Source organism: Cnephaeus nilssonii, assembly GCF_951640355.1.
Source record: "Cnephaeus nilssonii genome assembly, chromosome: 1".
Lineage (NCBI taxonomy): Eukaryota > Metazoa > Chordata > Mammalia > Chiroptera > Vespertilionidae > Cnephaeus > Cnephaeus nilssonii.
Window position 1 is genome coordinate 16995463 of NC_137072.1, and position 21544 is coordinate 17017006.

Here is a 21544-nt window from a genome sequence, read left to right on the forward strand (position 1 = left end):
TCCATCCACTCAGCCAAACCAGCTAGGGGAGTAAGCCACTTTGGAAGACAGTTTCTTACAAAACTAAACATAATTTCACTTTATGATCCAGCAATCACACTCTTTGCTATTTACCCAAATCAGTAGAAAACACATGACCACTCAAAAATCTGCACAGGTGTTTATAGAAGCTTTATTTTTAAAAAATTTTTTTTATTCATTTCAGAGAGGAAGGGAGAGGGAGAGAGATAGAAACATCAATAATGAGAGAGAACCATTGATCGGCTGCCTCCTGCATACCCGCTACTGGGGATTGAGTCCGCAACCAGGGCATGTGCCCCAATTTGGGAATCAAACTCTAACCTCCTGGTTCACAGGTTGATGCTCAGCCCCTGAGCCACAGCGGCTGGGCATATCAGCTTTAGTTTTAATTTCTAAAATGTGGAAGCAACCAAGATGTCCTTCAATAGTTGAGTGGATAAATAAAGTATGGTACAACTATGCAATGAAGCATTATTCATTGCTAAAAGAAATGAGCTTTCTAAATCAGAAGTCAGAAAAACCTGGCCCTCTGCTTGTTTTGTAAATAAAGCTTAGTGAAACACAGGCATAAAAAATATATAAAAAGAAACGAGATATGAAGCCATGAAATTACATGGAGATATCCTTAAATGCATATTGCTAAGTGAAAGAAGCCAATCTGAAAAGGCTACATACTGTATGATTCCAACTATGTAACATTCTGGAAAAGGCAAAATGCTCTCTCCTACCTTCATGAAATAAACCCAGAGAATAACTTGTCTGCCTCACTGATGGCCCTGTGCTCATCCTGGGGACCATCCCTGTGTCAGAATGCAATATGCACTGGCCAGGTCTGTGTCATATGCCTATTGCTGTGGCTCGGAGCAGAGCCTGAGTAGAGTGGCAGAGGAAGAGCCCTCAAAGGGAAGGGACAGAGGAGAGTGGTGCTCTCATTGAAAGAAGGAGAAAAGTGTCCAGGGCAGAAAACACAACAATGGCGACAACCTCACCTGTATTATGTGTATACTAGAGGCCTGGTATATGAGATTCATGCACTCAGGGTGGGGAGGATCCCTCAGCCCAGCCTGCACTCTCTTGCAGTCTGGGAGCCCTCGGGGGATGTCTGACTGATGGCAGTCGGACATCCTTAGCGCTGCCGTGGAGGTGGGAGAGACTCCTACCACTGCCACTGCACTCACCAGCTGTGAGCCTGGCTTCTGGCTGAGCAGCACTCCACCTGTGGGAGCACACTGACCACCAGGGAACAGTTCCTGCATTGAGCGTCTACCCCCTGGTGGTCAGTGCGCGTCATAGCGACTGGTCATTCTGCTGTTCGGTCGATTTGCATATTAGCCTTTTATTATATAGGGTATCTCTATATAATAAAAGGCTAAAATGCAAAGTGTCCCCTCAGGAGTTCAACCAGGAATTCAATCGCTCACTGTGATGTGTGCTGACCACCAGGGGGTGGCACAGAACATGGCAAGCGACCAGCAGCAGCAGTGGGGTGCTGAGGGAGCAAGGGAAGGAGGAGGCGGAGAGGCGGGGTTGGGGGAAACCTGATCAGCCCTGATCGCCAGCCAGGCCTAGCAACCTCATCCATGCATGAATTTCATGCACCGGGCCTCTAGTAGATATTTATTTATGGCCCTAACAATATGAACCCTGAGTACTGATCTAACCATAATACAAATGTGTGAGGAGATAATTCTTCATGGCTCTCTTGCACTTCTGCATGTCCTGTGAGTGAGACACTTACTGCCCTTCATTCCAGACCATCTTTTATATATATATATCCACTAGATATTTATTTATATCTACTAGAGGCCCAGTGCACAAAATTCGTGCACAAATGGGAGGTCCCTCAGCCCGGCCTGCACCCTCTCCAATCTGGGACCCCTTGGGGGATGTCCGACTGCCTCTCACAATCCAGGACCACTGGCTCCTAACCGCTCGCCTGCCTGCCTGCCTGACTGCTCCTCTACCAGCCTGATTGCCCCTAACTGCTCCCCCTGCTGGCCTGATTGCCCCAACCGCCTCTGCCTCACCCCTCACCCAGAACCCAGGGTTCCCTCCTCCAGCCAGTCGCAGGCACCTGGGACCCGGGGTTCCCTCCCCCTGGCTGGCCGCAGGCACTCAGGACCCAGGCTGGCTTCGCCTGGGCCAGCCACAGCCGCAGGGGACCGTGGGTGGGCGGCTTCGCCCGGGCCACAGCCACAGGTGCCCGGGATCGTGGGGCAGGCAGCTTGTCCCTCTCCCGGGTCGCAGGTGCAGCCGCTGGTGCCCAGGACCACGGGGCATGCGGCTTGTCCCTCTCCCTGGCCACAGGCACAGGCACAGCCGCTGGTGCCCAGGACCGCGGGGCGGGCAGCTTGTCCCTCTCCCAGACTGCAGCCCCAGCTGCTGGTGCCCAGGAGTGGGGTGGGCGGCTTGTTCCTCTCCTGGGCCGCAGCCTGGCTGGTCCCCATTACTCTCTCATGAGCTCATTTTTGCCTGGCTGGTGCCCATTCCTCTCTCTCAAGCTCATTTGTACCTGGCTGGTCCCCATTCCTCTCTCCCAAGTGTTGAGTGTCTGAGCCATTATGGCTTGATGGCATGAGGGCATGATGACCATTTGCATATTAGCTCTTTATTATATAGGATATGTGTGTGTGTGTGTGTGTGTGTGTGTGTGTGTAAAAGATATATTTGTTTTTTAAAAGGAAAAGGACATTCATCATTTTCCAGCTTATAAGATGTGGTACAATTGGAAAGGAGGATTAATGGAAAGCCACTGCAGGTAGACTTCTATAACATGTAGCAGAACATTACTATCTTAAATAATACAAATAGCTTACATCACTTTTATCACTATCTGTAGAAGTAAAAAGTTATGTATTTATATTAAAAACACAAAACCCTCTTACCATGTTCCACCTAGGAACAACTATATGTATTTAAGATGTCTGATTAAAGGAGCATTGAGTGGCTATAAGAAGCTGTCTATTTGGTATAAGAATTGAAACTAGATTTTTTGACTGGGTCAGTAACATTCTCAACTAAATGAATAAATGAATTAAACTTTATCCCAATTTCTGATTTTTATAAAATTACTAGAGGCCCGCTGCATGAAATTCGTGCATGGAGGGGGGTTCCCTCAGCCCAGCCTGCACCCACTCCAATTGGGGATCCCTCAGGGGATGTCAGACCACTGGTTTAGGCCCGATCCCTGTGGGCCTAAACCACAGTCGGACACCCCTCTCACAATCTGGGACCACTGGCTCCTAACCACTCACCTGCCTGCCTGCCTGCCTGATTGACCCTAACCCCTCTACCTGCCTGCTTAATCACCCCTAACCTCTCTGCCTGCCTGCCTGATCGCCCCTAACTGGCTCTGCCTGCCTGCCTGATTGCCCCTAACTGCCCTCCCCTGCCGGCCTGATCTTGCCCCCAACTGCCCTCCCCTGCCATCCTGATTTTGCCCCCAACTGCCCTCCCCTGCCAGCCTGATCTTGCCCCCAACTGCCCTCCCCTGCCAGTCTGATCTTACCACCAACTGCCCCACCCTGCCAGCCTGATCTCACCCCTAACTGCTCTCCTCTGCTTGCCTGATCACCCCTAACTGCCTCTGCCCGCCTAATCACCCCTAGCTGCCCTCCCCTGCTGTCCTGATCTTGCCCCCAACTGCCCTCCTCTGCCAACCAATTTGGTTCTGATTGGTCAGTTTCTATGCCAGTCAGTGTCAAAAGCTCCTCCTCCTAGGCAGCCATTGGCTCCTCACAGTTGACCCAGATTTGGTTCTGATTGGTCAGTTTCTATGCCAGTCAGCATCAAAAGCTCCATCTCCTAGGCAGCCATTGGCTCCTTACATTCACCCAGATTTGGTTCTGATTGGTCAGTTTCTATGCCAGTCAGCATCTCTGGGCCTATCAACGGGGCCTGATCAGAAAGACAGGGCTGATAAGCAGCCCCAGTGGAGGCCTTGAGAGAAATGGAGGTGCAGCTGGTGGCCAGGCCGGGAGAGAAAGAGAGGCAAGTTCTGATCAACGGCTGCCACAGACCTTGCCTCTCTCTCTGCAGGCCTCTCTCCGGGCCTGATCCACAGCCCCGTAGGCAGTCAGTGCTGGGTCAGGGCGCCAGCAGCAGTCCCAGTCAGTGCTGGGTCAACATGGCAACCCAGCACTGACTTCCGGTCTGGTCGAGCCTTCAGTCGTAACGGTCATTACGACCTTGGCTCCTTATTATATAGATACTAGAGGCCCAGTGCATGATTAAATCATGCACGTGTAGGGTCCCCTACATGCTTTCGCTTTCGATCACGGGGGAGCTGGGTGCCTGTCCGCTGGTGCACCAGGCCTTTCAGAAGCCTTAGCCGCGCCGGAGGCTTCTGAAAGGCCTGGTGCCTGAGCGGACAGGCACCCAGCTCCCCTGCTTTTGATGGTCCGCGGCGGGACGTGAGCTCGCTGCCCCAGAGGCCCCTTCTGTGCCACAGCACAGCCATGGCGCAGACGCTGAGCTCCAGCCGCCACTGGCGACGCGAGCTCAGCATCCCGCCGGCCCAATCAGCCACCCCGGCCACCCCGAGTCCCGCCCCCCTGCGCCTCCTGGCCAATCGTGGGCATAGCGAAGGTACGGTCAATTTGCATATTTGTCTATTATTAGGTAGGATGTAACAGCATGGCTTTATTTTTAAAAAATGATTCCTTTCTATGAATTCCTACTATTTATCCTCATTTAATCCTTATTGTATAAAAATCAATGCACTTCTAACAGTAACAAGTAATAAAACCATATCATTTCTCATTAACCTTTTATTTTTAACTTAGGTTTACAATAAAGAAACTGAAAAGATCATTAAAAAAATATCAATGCTATCAATTTAAAAGTTTAAATGAAGTTCATATTAAACAAAGCAGTAACACTCTAGCCTATAATAACATCTTTATTTATATATACAAGAACTGTCTGCAAAGTGCTTTTCAAACTATAAAATAAGACTTTGGAATAGGATACAAACAGTTAACCCTAGGAATTAGTAATCCCTAACTGCTTGTAATGAATCACAACTGCTTACTTTCTTAATTTGCATTTTATTTCTTTATATACTAAGAAAAAAGCCACCATTTTTGATACCAGATTGATATCTAATTTTTAAAAATAATCCATGATCCATGGATCTAAACTTTTTTTTCCCTAAATTGAGGAGTTTTTAAAATATTAGCCCTGGCCAGTGTTCTCAGTGGTTAGAGAATCAGCCATGCACCTAAGGGCCTTGGGTCTGATTCCTGGTCAAGGGCACGTACTTGGGTTGCAGGTTCGACCCCAGGCCCCAGTTGGGGTGTGTGAGAGAGGCAACCAATCAAGGTGTGTCTCTCACATCGATGTTTCTCTCTCTCTCTTCTTCTCTCCTTCCCTCTCTCCCTCCCACCCTCCTTCCTATTCTTTCTAAAAACCAATAGGAAAATTATCCTCAAGTGAGGATTAACAAAAAAAAGACACACAATCTTAGTAGATCCGTCTCTAGGGACACATTTTAATTAAGATGGGATTAAAAAATAAAAAACATCAAGTTACATGAAAGGAAAATATAAGGAAAAAAAGAGTCTTGGGAAAAGCAAATTGTATTCTTATACATTTTTCTTCAGGCAAACGAAGAACCACCCTCCATAAAAGAGATGTATTACTTTCTCTCTTATTGCAAACACTCTGAACACATGATGCTAAATCCAATATCATACATACCAAGAATGCTTAAAACATTTGCTACTAAACCTTTAAATCAGAGATACCTTTAAAGTACAAAGTACATCTAAATAAGCAGATAGACAGGAAAAATAAGTCCAACCTAGCCAGTGTGGCTCAGTGGTTGAGTGTTGACATATGAACCAGGAGGTCATGGTTCAATTCCCGGTCAGGGCATATGTCCGGGTTTCTGGCTCTATCCCTGGTCGGGGGCGTGCAGGAGGCAGTGGATCAATGATTCTCTCTCATTATTGATGTATCTATCTCTCCCTCTCCCTTCCTCTTTCTGAAATCAATTAAAAAATTATTTTTTAATTCCAAACAAAGCCGTCAAAGATCAAAATTACAGTCTTCTTTCTAGTTTAAATGTGAGAGGTAGAGGAGAGAAACTGAAATTTATATTAATTGGGTATGCCTTATTCATATGGAAGTACATAGCCTGTTAGCTTACAGATCCTGTTAATATCCCTATGAAATAGGCATCTCTCAAATATTATACCCCGATGAAAAACTGAGGCACTAAAAGGTTAAGAGTCCAGGCTGGGTAGTTTACCAGTTGCAGAAAAATAATTTTCATGTGTATCCTTTTTGACCTTTGTAAAAACAGTATAAATAAGGTCTTTCATTTTATATTTCAAAGCACCTGGTGAAGCAGAGACAAGATATACTCAGTTAAAGACAAATGATTACAAAGGAATAAATGTATAGGATTTAATAATAATCTTATTAATGATCTGCAGGCTCAGAATAAACTTTCATACCTTAAGCCCATTCTTCATCTTTCCCATCAGTAAGTTATTTCTATTCTGTGAATCATTTGTAAAAACTAAGCCTCTTATATAGTACTCTAGTTTATAATAATGTTGTTTGAACACTAAAGTCAGAACTGTGAATACCCAACAAAGATCATAGAAGTTTTCTACTTCTTGACATGGCAATTCAGTGACTAAGATATAAAGTCAATTTAATCTACTTGAAATTTACTTCTGGTTTGCATTACTTCTCATATTTAATTTAGAAAATTAAAAATACCCAGTTATAAATCTAATATCATTATAACAACTGTACCTAAGCAGCTTATATTTCTCTATGGGAGATAATCAGGTAAACATGTTACCAAACAATAATTAATAATTTAATGTCCTTCAAGTTCAAGGGTAGGGGAAATCTATGTATGCTTATAATCTAGTTGAGATTGATTATTCAAGTATCAGCAAAATTAGTCCTTAAAATGTTATCATTGTGTAGTGCAAAATATATATGTATATATATATACACAAACCAAAGTATTAGACAACAAAAAGCAATGTAATAATCACAAACTAGGATTTTCTTGTTAGCTCCACAATCCATTTCCTTCCAAGGTCATCCAGGCCTAGTAGTCTTCTTGAGTAAAATACCATTTTCTTCAGTTCAGTTTTCTTTAAAAAGAAAGTAAAAACCAATTTCCTATGAATAAAAATGCAACCTGAATATGAAACACACCCCATGCCAAAGAATTCTCTAACATAATCCTAACATTCAAATTCAAAATAAAACCATAAACCCACAAATGATCCTTCTAAAATTATTTCATGTCACTTATAGTTCAATAGGAAAGATCTAATTGCAAGTGCTGACATTATCAAATGGTTTGTAATAAATAATTTAAATATATATTCCTCCTCCCACAGCTTCTAAATTCTCAACCTTTTATTGAGAATTACAGTTCAGATTTTTTTTACATTATTTAATAATTTAGGGAAATGGAAAGGCTGTGAAACAAAATAGCTTAATAAAACTACAACAAGTTGACAGATGTACAATCTGGACTATTAATTTAATTAATATATATTATGTATCTGTTCTGGGCACTGTGCCAGGCACTGGGGATTTAAACATAAATGAGGCAGGCTCTCAACCCTCAAAAGACGTTTTGGTTTAATTGAGGGGGTAGGGAGATATATAAACCAACAATTCAGATATGCATAATGTGATGGTTTTAATGATAGCAGAGTGAAGGAGGTATCAGAGAATTGGTGGGCTTATTATCACAAGACACAACAATCACACATGATCTGAGTTCTGAGAAAGGTTCCCCGAGCTGTAAATAAAATCTCTATACCCGCCCAGCACTCAAGATGCCAAAATGGCTGAAGCTGTCTCAGCACAGATTCATTCCTCTCCTCTGTGGAAATATTCATATACAACCCCTTTGGCAGGAGTGATATTTTAAATAATCAAATAATTCCTTATCCTTTGAACAAATCTTCTTAGTTACACCTCCTTGGCAGGAGTAACATTTTAAATAATCAGATCAACCCTAGCTGGTTTGGCTCGGTGGATAGAGCGATGGCCTGAGGACTGAAGGGTCCCGGGTTCAATTCCAGTCAAGAGCATGTACCTTGGTTGTGGGCTCCTCCCCGGCCATTATTGCAGGAGGCAACCAGTTGATGTGTTCCTCTTACTGTCTTTCCCTCTCTCTCAAAATCAATGGGAAAATATCCTCAGGGTGAGGATTAAAAATAAATCAAATAATAATAATAGTAAATAATCATACCAATTTTCACGTAAGTCATGGCATAAAGAAAAAAGGCCCCTGCAGGAATAAAGCTGTAGGTGGTTCTAAAGACTTAAGTGCCTGAGCAAGTTTTTAGCAGAAATGTTAGCTGGAAGGTGCTTGAACAGTTAGCAACATTTATCAAGAACCCATGTGATGCAGATTACTACACAAAGTCTTTTGCAGCCTGGCTGGTGTGGCTCAGTGGTTGAGTGTTGACCTATGAAGCAGGAAGTCACTGGTTCGATTCCTGGTCAGGGCACATGCCTTGGTTGCAGGCTAGATCCCCAGTGGGGGCCATGCAGGAGGCAGCCAATCAATGATTCTCTTTCATCATTGATATTTCTATCTCTCTCTCCCTCTCCCTTCATCTCTAAAATCATCTCTGAAAAAAAAAAATTAAAAAAAAAAAAAAAAACCCTTGCAGCTCTTCCCTCTTGTGGCCATCCTAGAAGCGCCAGCAGTCAAAATGAAGTTCAATCCTTTGTGACTTCTGACCGGAGCTAGAACCATAAAAGGCATTTCAATGCACTTTCCCACATTCAAAGCAAGATTATGTCTTCTCCTCTTTCCAAGGAGCTGAGACCGAAGTACAATGTTCAATCCATGCCCATGCAAAAGGATGATGAAGTTCAGGTTGTTCGAGGACATTACAAAGGGCAGCAAATTGGCAAAGTAGTCGAGGTTTACAGGAAGAAATATGTCATCTACATTGAACCAGTGCAGCAGGAGAAAGCTAATGGTATAACTGTTCATGTGAACATTCAACCCAGCAAGGTGGTTCTCACTAGACTAAAGTTGGACAAAGACCGCAAAAAGATCCTTGAACGTAAAGCCATATCTTGCCACGTAGGAAAGGAAAAGGGAAAATACATGGAAGAAACAATTGAGAAGATGCAGGTATAAAGTAATATTATATACAACTTTCATTAAAAACTTAAAATGAAAAAAAATTCTTTGCAGATTTATACAACTTGGTCTATAAATCCTAATCCTCTACATTATTCTATGACAGTGGGGAAATAGACTGGACATCACTATCTTCAGAACCTTAGAATGTTTTTCAGCCTTTTAACAAAATCTCTCTCCTTTTTTTTTAAATTAACTTGCAAAATGCAGGGTATGGTGTGATAGGGAAGAAAATACACAAAAAGCAACAAATAAGGGAATAGGAATAAAATTCTGCCTTTGCCCTCGCCCATTGAACTCTACTCTGGTTGTACCGCTGAGATTATTTTTCCTCCCCAGAAGCACAGGCCTGCCTTTCTGGGCCAGTACCATCTTCACCAGGCTCCAGTGAAGAATGTTTCTCCTGAGATCCTCTCCACCCCTACCTAGTTTTGGGTGATTTTTTTTCAGAGTATGTTTACTGAAGCTGGGGACAGTGAAACAAGGAAGGGCTTAGGAGAGAAGCAGCAACAGGAGAGAGCCTAGGCAGGGCTGCTTTGACTCACCACGAAATAAAATTCACAAGGACAGAAGTGAGCCGAGGTGGGGCTGCTATTGGCTCACTGGAAAGTCAGAGAAAAAGGGGCCTTGAGGACTGGGTCAGGGCGTTAGCCCAGAAGAAGTTGCCAATGCCCATTGCTCCCCTGGTTACAAGTCTCCAAGTCTTCTAGGGACCTTTAGAGTTTTAGGATAAAGAGACTTCACTCAAGCCCTGGCAGGTGTTGTCCAATGGTTAGAATGTTGGCCTGCACATTGAAGGGTTGCCAGTTCGATTCCTCGTCAAGGATGTATACCTGTGGTGCAGGTTTGATTCCCTGGCCCCAAATGGGGCATGTTTTGGAGGCAACCAATCATCTCTTTCTCTTTCTCTTCCTCCCTCCCTTCCTCTCTCTCTAAAAATCAACGGAAAAAAATACCCTTGAGTGAGGATTAACAAAAAAAAAAAAAACACACAAGAAAATTCACTTGAAAAGGAGATTCAAGTGGGTGTGCTACAAGGAGGGCTCGCCCTACCCAGGTTTGTGTGTGTGTGTGTGTGTGTGTGTGTGTGTGTTAATATATTTTCACTAGAGGCCTGGTGTATGAATTCGTACACGGGTGAGGTCCCTCAGCCTGGCCAGCGATCGGGGCTAATTGGGGCCATCTTGCCCAGTCCCAATCGGGGCCAGCTGGCTGGGAGGAGGGACTGAGGGAGGTTGGCCAGCCATGGGAGGTTGGCTGTGGGAGCACACTGACTACCACCAGGGGGCAGCTCTTGCATTGAGCGTCTGCCCCCTGGTGGTCAGAGCGTGTCATAGCTACTGGCCATTCATCTGTCCAATTGTAACAGTCACTTAGGCTTTTATATATATAGATTGATTTTAGAGAGAAAGGAAGAGGAAGAGATAGAAAAATCATGATGAGAGAGAATCATTGATCAGCTGCCTTCTGTGCGCCCCTACTGGGAATCGAGCCTGCAACCCGGGCATGTGCCCTTGACCCAAAATCAAACCTGGGGCCCTTCAGTCCGTAGATCGATGCTCTATCCACTGAGCCAAACCAGCCAGGGCCTTACCTAGTTTTTAATGACTATGTTTCTACTGAAAGCTCAGTATTCCCAAAGAAACTATATGACAGCAAATTTATGAATCTGGGCAGACTGATAAAGAAAATTAGTCAGGAAAATGTAATTCATTAAAAGTAGTCATTTGGACTTAACAGGTCTGCTTTTAGTATTTAAGTCATAGATAATTTATTATTATTATTATCATTATTACTATTATTTTCTTTTTTCAAAAAATTTTTTTCACATTTTAATTGTATTTCTTTTTAAAAAATATTATTTATTTCAGAAAGAGGAAGGGAGAGGGAGATAGAGATAGAAACATCAATGATGAGAATTATCGATTGCCTGACTCCTGCATGGTCCCTACTGGAGATCAAGCCCACAACTCAGGCATGTGCCCTGACCAGGAATCAAACTGTGACCTCCTGGTTCATGGGTCGATGCTCAACCACTGAGCAACACCAGCTGGGTACATTTTAATTGTACTTTATTTTTTCCATTACCTTCTATCCCCTCTATGCCCTCTTCCACCTCCACCCATCACTTTCCACCCCACTCATGGATAATTTTAATAGCAGAATTATGAGGTTAGGTAACTGGGGAGAGGTGGCACTACAGGAGACTGTTCAGAGCCTATTTTTGAACAGGTCTGCAAGTGTTCTTCATATCACATACGGAAAGAAGATTTTTCTAATCCATTGCAAAGTAATGTGAGAAATTTCTTTTACTTTTAAATTTATATTCTTCTATCCTGGGGGGAGGGCAGGATCCAAGCAGTGGACCTTATTACTATTAATGTAAAAAAAAATGTTTTAAAGCTCACCACAAAATAGCCATTTATGTTCCATACTAGAGGCCCAGCCTGCACCCTCTCCAATCTGGGACCCCTTGGGGGATGTCCAACTGCCGGTTTAGGGATCGGGCCTAAACCAGCAGTCGGACATCCCTCTCACAATCTGGGACTGCTGGCTCCCAACCGCTAGCCTGCCTGCCTGCCTGATTGCCCCTAACCACTTTTGCCTGCCAGCCTCATCACCCCATAACCACTCCCCTGCCAACCTGATGGACGCCTAACTGCTCCCCTGCCAGCCCGAATGCCCCCCAAAACTGCCCTCCCCTGCTGGCCCGGTAACCCCCAACAGCCCTCCCCTGCCAGCCAGGTTGCCCCTAACTGCCCTCCCCTGCCAGCCCAGTCACCCCCAACTGCCCTCCCCTGAAGGCCTGGTCACCCCCAACTGCCCTCCCCTGCAGGCCTGGTCGCCCCAACTGCCCTTTCCTGCTGGCCCAGTTGCCCCCAACTGCCCTCCCCTGTTGGCCTGGTCACCCCTAACTGTCCTTCCCTGCTGGCCTGATCGCCCACAACTACCCTCCCCTGCCAGCCATCTTTGACCACATGGGGGTGGCCATCTTTGACCACATGAGGGTAGCCATCTTGTGCAAGGGTGTGAGGGTCAATTTGCATATTACTTCTTTATTATATAGGATGTATAGGATTATCTCAGTGTGTCTGTTTGGGTCCAGATGCACATTTATTAGATAAAATTAAAGCTTTTCCATATCCTATGGCACTTCAGTTTGCCATTCTGCCAATAGTGAGCTTCAGCATACAGTTCTGAAAGCTTACTACATACCATACACTGTAGTAGGGATGAGGTACAGGATGGTCTCTATTATGAGTAGGGCAAATCATCTCCTGCCCACACTTTTCCCTTCCTAACAGGATTTCTTGATCTTCCTTTTCATCTCCAAAACAGACTTAGCTCCTCCAAACCTTACACACTGTTCTCTAATCTTTATTCCTGAAACGTCAGATTAAACATTGTTAAGCCCTACCAGATTAAACCTTGCCTAAATCCCCCTAAGGCAAAAATTTATTTTGAAATCAAACATGGCTCTATCTCTAACCCCAGTTAATTTGTTACATATATAAGCAAATAATACATAAAAACACTATATTTCATCCAAACGCAGTCACGCAGTACTATATAACTTGCAATTTGGAAGAATTAAACACCTAACATACAACAGAAAATTTGATAAAGATTCAATAACAACAAAGTAGAAATTTCAAAGTAGGGAAGAATTTCTTCATTCAGAGACATCTGTAAATAACTGAAAGGGATATTTAGGAGATATGGTGTATATGTCTACTGGTAAAGAATATTTTTTAAATATAATTTTAGAAAAACTGCTATTTTGCGTGACTGCTACAGCAAAATATAGTTTGCTTTTTCAGCCTTTAATAAAGTGACAAGCTGCCTTAATCTTGGGCATAAATTATTAACCAAAGTAAGTTTTTTGTCTTATGCCAAATTTCTCTACCTTCCAACTCTGACTTTCTACATAGGAAACGTGAAAGGGAACTTTGAAATGCATTGCAAAATATGTAAACACCTGGCTTTAGTGCCACTATTCCCCGCAGCTTAAATTACTACATGTTATAAAGGTTTGGTTCTTTTTTCTTCCTGTTATCAGGGAAATCAGAATTTAAAACATTGTTTAGCACTAAAGCCAACCACTGTAGGAGAAATGTAAAACGTATGAAAGAAGAAAGGCTTTAAAGTGAAGTCTATATCTTAACAACTGAAATGACACATACACAAGAGAAGTAGGAAGGGAGTAAATAATACTGGGAAAGCAAATTATGTTTCTGAAATCCTACTAAAGTTTTTCAGGTGGGCAGGTATATCAAACAATATATTTGGTTCATTTGTGAACATAAAGCAGAGAACAAAGAAAACTGAAACAATTCGCTTAATGTCACATGCATTTCAGTTTCCCTACTATAAAATATAACTGGAGCCCTAGCCAGTTTGGCTCAGCAGATAGAGCACCAGACTGTGAATTGAAGGGTCCCAGGTTCAATTCCGATCAAGGGCACATGCCCAGATTGTGGATGTGCAGGAGGCAGCTGATCAATGATTCTCTCCCAACATTGATGTTTCTATCTCGCTCTCCCTCTCCCTTCCTTTCTGAAATCAATAAAATATCCTACATAATAAAAGGGTAATATGTAAATTACCATCACTCTGCTACGCCCACGACTGGGCCAGCGGGAGGCGCAGGGGGCGGGACTCGGGGTGGCTGATTGGGCCGGTGGGATGCTGAGCTTGCGTCGCCAGCACCGGCGCGAGCTCAGCGTCTGCGTCATGGCTGTGCTGAGGCACAGAAGGGGCCTCTGGGGCAGCGAGCCCACGTCCTGCTGTGGACCATCAAAATTGGGGAGCGAAAGCGGGGGAGCTGGCTGTCTGTCCGCTCCGGCACCAGGCCTTCCAAAAGCCTCCACCGTGCCGGAGGCTTTCGAAAGGCCTGGTGCACCAGCGGACAGACAGCCAGTGCCCCCGCGATCGAAAGCGGGGAGCTGTGTGTCCACTCCAGCACCAGCGGACCCCCTGCCATAAAAAGCGGGGAGCAGGCTACTAGCAGTGTCCGTGGAGCATGCTAGGCTTTGCGGGGCAGTGGATATGGCCTGGATGGCAGGTTAGGCCTAGGGGACCCTACACGTGCATGATTTAATCATGCACTGGGCCTCTAGTCTATAATAATAAAAGTGTAATATGCTAATTAGACCGGATGTCCTCCCAGACATCCTTCTGGAGCGACCTTCCAAATGAAGCCGGGGCTGTGAGGGAAGCCTGGACCCCAGGTGCGTGCTGGCCCGGGTGCCAGAAGGAAGCCGGTGCCAGCAGCCAAAGGAAGGAAGGCCTACTCTTGCATGAATTTCGTGCATCAGGCCTCTAGTATTTAAATATACACACTAGGGGCCCAGTGCATGAATTTGTGCACCTTGAAAGGAACTGTGGGCCGTGAGGCTGCGGTGGGCACAGGGGCGGGTCTTGGCCCATCCTCCAAGCCCCTGTCCAGCCCCTCACGCCCCGGCCCACCGTCCCCTGTCTGCCAGCAGCCTTGCTCCCACCACCGCTGCTCCCACGCGCTGATGGCACCAGCCCTGCTTGCACCTGCTGAAGGCATGGAGCAATTGGGGCCAGTGCCAGAAGCGGGTGCAAGTTGGGCCAGCACCATCGGTGGGTACGAGCAGCAGCTACTGCCCCGATCGCCCCTCAGGAGCAGGGGGAGGTGGAGAAGCCCTTAGGGGCAATCAGGGTCTGCAGCCGCCACTCGCACCCGCTGATGGTGCCAAGCAATGAGGACCAGCACCGGGCACCAGCAGCGGGTACAAGCAGTGGCTCTGGCACCATCAGTGGGTGCGAGCAGTGGCTCCAGCACCAGCAGCAGGTGCGAGTGGGGCCATCACCAGCAGCGGGTGTGAGAGGCAGCTGCCGGCCCCAATCTCCCCTCAGGAGCAGGGGGAGGTAGAGAAGCCATGAGGGGTGATTGGGGCCAGCAGCTGCTGCTTGCACCCGCTGACGGCGCCAAGCGATCGGGGCCAGCGCTGGCGGCAGCAGTGGGTGTGAGCAGCGGCTCTGGCACCAGGAGTGGGTGCAAGCAGGGCCAGCGCCAGCAGCAGGTGTGAGTGCCAGGTGGGACCGCAGTGTGTGGGAGCAAAGAATTTTCAGTAACCACCCGAGGCTCACCCCAATGACAGCAACCGGCACCCTGCCTTGGTCTGGCGGCCCCGATCACCTGCTCCACCATCCCGCTGCAGCAGACGCCTGCCATGTTCCACGCATCCCCCCTGGTGGTCAGCGCACGGTATAGCAACCGGTTGTTCGGTTGTTCCGCCATTTTGTCTATTTGTATATTAGCCTTTTATTATATAGGATAACTGGAGCATTTACACAAGTGTCTGATAATCCCTTCATCAGAGAAGGGCAAATGTTTGGTTTTTGCTTTTGTTATCAAATGTAATAATTAGAAACTTGGGTTCTTTGGTAGAGGAACAACACACCCATTATTATGTAAACCTGTATATTTTTTTAAATGTATTTCTACTGCACTCAAAATCTTATTATTAAGTTCCCTATTTCTTTTCCCCATCTGTTGTCACTTAATGGGAAATGGTGACAAAATACAAAAACATAATCAGTGAGGCCAGCAGTGAGGTAAGCAATTTTCTATGGGCCCATCAATGGAAAGTAATTCAGTTTATATAGTGCCCAAAAAAAGGTTTTAAGGATTTTCTTGAACCCAAGAGTTTTGGCCTCAGGTATTCCTAACCTAGACAATCTCAGAGCACTTTCAAGGATTGCAACCTATTATTCTCAGACTTATCTGAGTTACCTCCTAGCATCCCAAACTGGAATTCCTGGCCCTGGAATAATAATAATCCCTATTTATAGAGAAAGTTTAACTACGAACTGAGCATTTTCTGAAATGTCAATATCTATATTTCAAAGGTATAGAGAGCATGCAGGCTTTTTTTTTTTTTTAACCTATCTGTTTTGTGTGTGTTTTTCTTTAATCCTCACCTGAGGATATTTTTTCCATTGATTTTTAGGGAGAGTAGAAGGGAGGGATGGAGGGAGAAAGAGAGAAACATCGATGTGAGAGACACATGATTGGCTGCTTCCTACACCTGCCCTGACTGGGGCAGTAATCGAACCTGCAACCCAGGTATGTGCCCTTTACTGGTTCGAGGGCTGACACTCTAACCCTCAGCAAAACTGGCCAGGGCTCCATTGTCCTTTTTATTAGCAAAGGGCCCAAAATAAAGATCAGACTTCAAGAACATTGTTTCTTCATAAGCCATAAAAGTAAGCCTATAATCATTTTCTTATTGTTGCTTAAATCAAAGGTGCACAAATCCACCAGATGCTCTCAAGTGAAAAAAGGCTAAGGTCCAACAAGTACCTAGAAACCCACCAGGTATCACTTTCAAAATAATTTCAATCTCAGGATCAATACAATATTCAGTATGACAATATATCTATGAAATGGGCCTATCCTTTTAACTGCAGCTAAAGGCTCTTCTATTTTAAGAGTTTATGCACCACTTTGAATTATAAAACTATAATATTACCTTCTCCTTCTTTGATAATATAAATACACCAACCACTGGGCAATAAAAGGCCATATGATAGCAAAGGTTAATGCACCAGGAGACATCTCAAAGGGCCACCACGATGATCTCTAACAAAATAAAATAAGCTGGTTAGCAATCTATTACATATTGTATGTATAAATTTAAAAATAATTCACAATTCTGAAAATATATAACTAATAATAAATCTCCTGATAAAGAGAGGGAAAAATCTGTATTTCAGACAATAATTTGGTAAATAAACTTTCAGGAGTAGTTCAGACTTAAATAAACACAAAATAAATATATGCTTTTAATTTCAAAGTCCTAAAGGGTAGACTTCCTCTGGAATTCTTTAAGGGCCTGTATAATCTAAATTAACTGTAACTTACTTGAAACCCTGGCTCTTAGATTTAAAAAAGATTTCTTACCTGTGAGGAAGGCAGATTACTAGTCTGTAATGTTGATGATTTTGCCTATAAATACAAATGAAAGTGATTTAGCTTTGATAAATAAGAAAAATACAATAATTTTTTAAAATATATTTTTATTGATTTCAGAGAGGAAGGGAGAGGGAGAGAGAGAAACATCAATGATGAGAATCACTGATTGGCTGGCTCCTGCACTCCCCCTACTGAGGATCAAGCCCGCAACTTGGGCATGTGCCCTTGCAGGGAATCAAACCCGGGACCCTTCAGTCCACAGACCAACACTCTATCCTCTGAGCCAAACCAGATAGGGCTACAGTAATTTTTCAATTTCCTATCTTAAAAGCAAAACTGAAATATTAGTTTATTCTCTCTTCTTCTGTTAATTATGATTTGATTATTCTGAAAACCATATTGAGCAAATGACAAGGTCCCTAGCATTTTTTAAGGTCCCTAAAATTACTAGCGTAATAAATGCTTTTGACGTTTTATATTTCATAGTTTAAATTTTAGAAATTATCAAAATCTTAAATTGCCCAGATGGTGTGGCTCAGTAAGTTGAGCGTTGACCTATAAACCAGAAGGTCTCAGTTTGATTCCCAGTCAGGCTCGATCCCAGTAGAGTGCATACAGGAGGCAACCAATCGATGATTCTCTTTCATCATGGATGTTTCTATCTCTCTCTCTCTCCCTTTCTCTCTGAAATGAATAAAAATGTTTAAAGCAACAACAAAAAAAAACCACCTTAAATTAACCTAAACCCGAGGTTGGCAAACTGCAGCTCGTGAGCCACATGCAGCTCTTGGGCCCCTTGAGTGTGGCTCTTCCACAAAATACCATGGCCTGGGCAAGTCTATTTTGAAGAAGTGGCATTAGAAGAAGTTTAAGTTTAAAAAATTTGGCTCTCAAAAGAAATTTCAATCGTTGTACTGTTGATACTTGGCTCTGTTGCCTAATGAGTTTGCCGACCAGGGACCTAAACCATTACTTATTTTACATTCTAATTTAATTACCTAATCAACTTTTCTCATGAATTTATGGATTTTTATTTTAGAAATACTTTTATTGACTTTTAGAAAGAGATAGGAAGGAAAAGGGAGAAAGAGAGAAAAATATCGATGTGAGCAAAACATCAATCCACTGCCTCCTGAATGCCTCCTACTGAGGGTCAAGCCTGCAACTTGGATATGTGCCCTAACCGGGAATCGATTCTGCAATCTTAAGGCGCACAGGACAACACCCAACCAACTGCACCACACCAGCCATGGCTATTTATTGATTTTTAGAGAGAAAGAGGGAAAGAAAGGGAAGAGAGAAAGAAATATTGATTTGTTGTTACACTTAGGCATTCATTGATTGCTTCTTGTATGTGCCCTGACCAATGATCGAATGCACAAACCTGGTGTATCAGAATGACGTTCTAACCAACTGAGCTACTTGGCCAGGGATCTTATTAATTCTTTAATTTCCATACAAACTACCAATTTACAAACATATTTGAGAACTTCGTTCGCAAAGTGTGACAAGTTATTGCTACTCCTTAATATCCCCTAAATAATAATATCCCCTAAATAATATGTCTCTTGGGGAAATGTATGAAGAAATGAATACATTTCACTTTCAAATAAATTTAAGTGGAATTTACCAAAAAACTGCATTGTTTGTTGTGACCCACAAAAGCAAGCACTGATAAATCTTTTAAGAAATAGATTTGGGCCTGGCTGGCATTGCTCAGTGATTGAGCATCAACCCATGAATCAGGTGGTCACGGTTTGATACCCGTCAGGGCACATGCCTGGGTTGTGGATTTAATCCTCATTGGGGGGCATGCAGGAGGCAGCCAATCAATGATTCTCTCTCATCATTGACGCTCCTCCCTCTCTCTCCCTCTCCTCCTCTCTGAAATCAATAAAAAATATATTATAAAAAAAAAAGAAATAGATTTTAGAGGAGACAAAAATACAAATATACTAATCCTAGCTAATAAAAGAGCAATATGCAAATTAACCATTGCTCCACGACAAAAATGGCGGCCCCCATAGCCACAAGATGGCAAAGCCCAGACCCCTCAGCCCCGCTGCTGGAGTGTCCGGGCCTGTCCGCTGGAGCAGTGAGGCTGGATCTGCCCCCTCCACAGGTGCTGCAATGTCTGGGCCCATCAGCCCCGTGGGGGTTCGTGGGGACCAAGCGGCGAGGCTGGATCCACCCCCAGACATGGCAGACAGAGCCCAGACAGCAGGGCTTGGGGGCTTCTTTTGCAGGGTGATGGCAGGGAAGCCCCAGGCCCGGCAGACAGAGCCCGGACAGCAGGGCTTGGGGGCTTCGTTCGCAGGGTGATGGCGGGGAAGTCCCCAGACATGGCAGACAGGACCCAGACAGCAGGGCTTGGGGGCTTTCTTAGCAAGGTGGTGGCAGGAACACCCTCAGGCCCCACAGACAGAGCCCGGACAACAGGGCATGGGGGTTTCCTTAGTGTGTCAGTGTTGGCGAAGCCCCCAGGCCTGGCAGACAGAGCACACTGCAGGGCATTGGGGCTTCCGTCGCATGGCGCAGGGCGGCGGCAGGCAGAGAGCGGACAGCAAGGCATGGGGGCTTCATCTCCATGGCTGCAGCGAAACCCCCAGGCCCCGCAGAGAGCAGAGAACCATGGGGAGTGGGCCTAAGCCATCAGTAGGACATCCCCTGAGAGCTCCTGGATTGTAGAGGGTGCATGTTGTGCTGAGGGCCCCCCGTGCATGAATTTCGTGCACCGGGCCTCTAGTAAACTATAATTTAAAGAGCCTGTTCTAGCTTAACAACTTTTAATTAGACCATAAATACCAAGTAAAAACTTAAAAATCCCAACTGATTATAAACCTTATTACAGAGATAAAAAGGAGTAGGAAAACAGCAATACAGTCTCGTGTGTTTATAAATATGTCAAAGTCTCAAATGACTGACTAGAAAATATAGACCAAGAAAAAGAAAAGCAAAATCTTTTGATTTTACTGTTATATGTAGATTATTTTGTACTGGTAAATACAAAAGCCAACCAAACAAAAATATATAGGAAATAAAACAGTAGCAGAGTAAAAAGTTATAAAAACCAAATATGGCCGAAACCGGTTTGGCTCAGTGGATAGAGCGTCGGCCTGCGGACTCAAGGGTCCCAGGTTCGATTCCGGTCAAGGGCATGTACCTTGGTTGCGGGCACATCCCCAGTAGGGGGTGTGCAAGAGGCAGCTGATCGATGTTTCTCTCTCATCGATGTTTCTAACTCTCTATCCCTCTCTCTTCCTCTCTGTAAATAAAATATATTTAAAAAAAAAAATAAAAAATAAAAAATAAAAAAAAATAAAAATAAAAACCAAATATGAATACCATATACACACTCCTATTTACCACATTTTAGAAAGATTATGAAGCAACATTTTTTGTTCATTAGATGAAAAGTCTCTTCAAAGGTGCTTTCTCTTCCTTTGTTAGCGATAGAACCCCTTACCCACAGCCATAAAGTGAAATCTACCTTCAAAGAGTGCTAATAAATAGCACACTTCCTGCTTCAGTTGGTAAAACCAGCTGCTGATTTATTAGGTATCTAGGGATGCATGTTCATCTGTTCCAGTTTACAGGACACTCATCTGCAGCAAAGGCTACTTAGAGAAATTTCACTCCTGCTGACATGGGTCGGACTACATCTTCCTTTTACTCGTTCCAGCGTTCTTCCAACAGATGCACACGCTGTTTCTCCTTCTGAGAAACAGCCTGTGGAGTCCAAGCACTTGATACTTGAATTTGTTTCAGTAAGCTGTGCTTTTTCAGTATTTGTAGGATGGAAATGTCTGTCAAATACTTTCTTCACAATATCAAGAAACAGACATATAACCACCATGAGGATTATGGCAAGCCAAATAGAACCACTTGACAGGAGCTGAAAAAATACAAAGTACATATTCTGGGAGCCCCAAAATGGCCAGAGAATCCCTCCATAAAACAAAGAAAATACAAAATAGAATATAATGGATCCCCAAGTAACAAGATGGTTGATCCAGGTCCAAAAATGAGTCTCCAAAGCCATCTTTACTGTGACTGTAATAAGCATTACTGTGAAGACCAAGGTGCCAAATGTCCAGTTTCCAAACATCTGGCCATTTCCAAGAAGAGATATATCTTTCCCCATTAGAAAATAGGATCCAGCTGAAACCGGTTTGGCTCAGTGGATAGAGCGTCGGCCTGCGGAATGGAAGGTCCCAGGTTCGATTCCGGTAAAGGGCATGTACCTTGGTTGCGGGCGCATCCCCGGTGGGGGGTGTGCAGGAGGCAGCTGGTCGATGTTTCTCTCTCATCGACGTTTCTAGCTCTCTGTCCCTCTCCCTTCCTCCCTGTAAAAATCAATAATATATATATATATATATATATATATATATATATATATATATATATATATATATATTTTTTTTTTA

The 21544-nt window shown here is 44.2% G+C and overlaps 1 protein-coding gene and 1 pseudogene across 9 annotated transcripts in view; one reads left to right on the forward strand and one right to left on the reverse strand.

Annotated features, from left to right (window-relative positions):
- Nucleotides 1-4878: 4878 nt before the first annotated feature.
- Nucleotides 4879-21544, reverse strand: part of ACBD5 (acyl-CoA binding domain containing 5) — a gene marked incomplete at its 3' end in the record, with an annotated part of 68479 nt that continues 51813 nt past the window's right edge. For 3 of the 8 annotated variants that reach the window (XM_079773000.1, XM_079773001.1, XM_079772996.1), the window contains exons 12-14: nucleotides 17106-17150; nucleotides 16675-16784; nucleotides 4880-7142 (exon numbers count right to left, since the gene is read on the reverse strand). In XM_079773000.1, coding sequence (XP_079629126.1) covers nucleotides 7130-7142; nucleotides 16675-16784; nucleotides 17106-17150 — 168 coding nt within the window. Of the gene's footprint in view, nucleotides 7143-16670; nucleotides 16785-17105; nucleotides 17151-21544 lie in introns of those variants that run through there. The other 5 variants (XM_079773003.1, XM_079773002.1, XM_079772999.1 and 2 more) reach the window with 3 other exon arrangements.
- LOC307100657 (large ribosomal subunit protein uL24-like) lies at nucleotides 7164-11736 on the forward strand (annotated as a pseudogene). Its single transcript has one exon. The product of its transcript is annotated as a large ribosomal subunit protein uL24-like (transcript).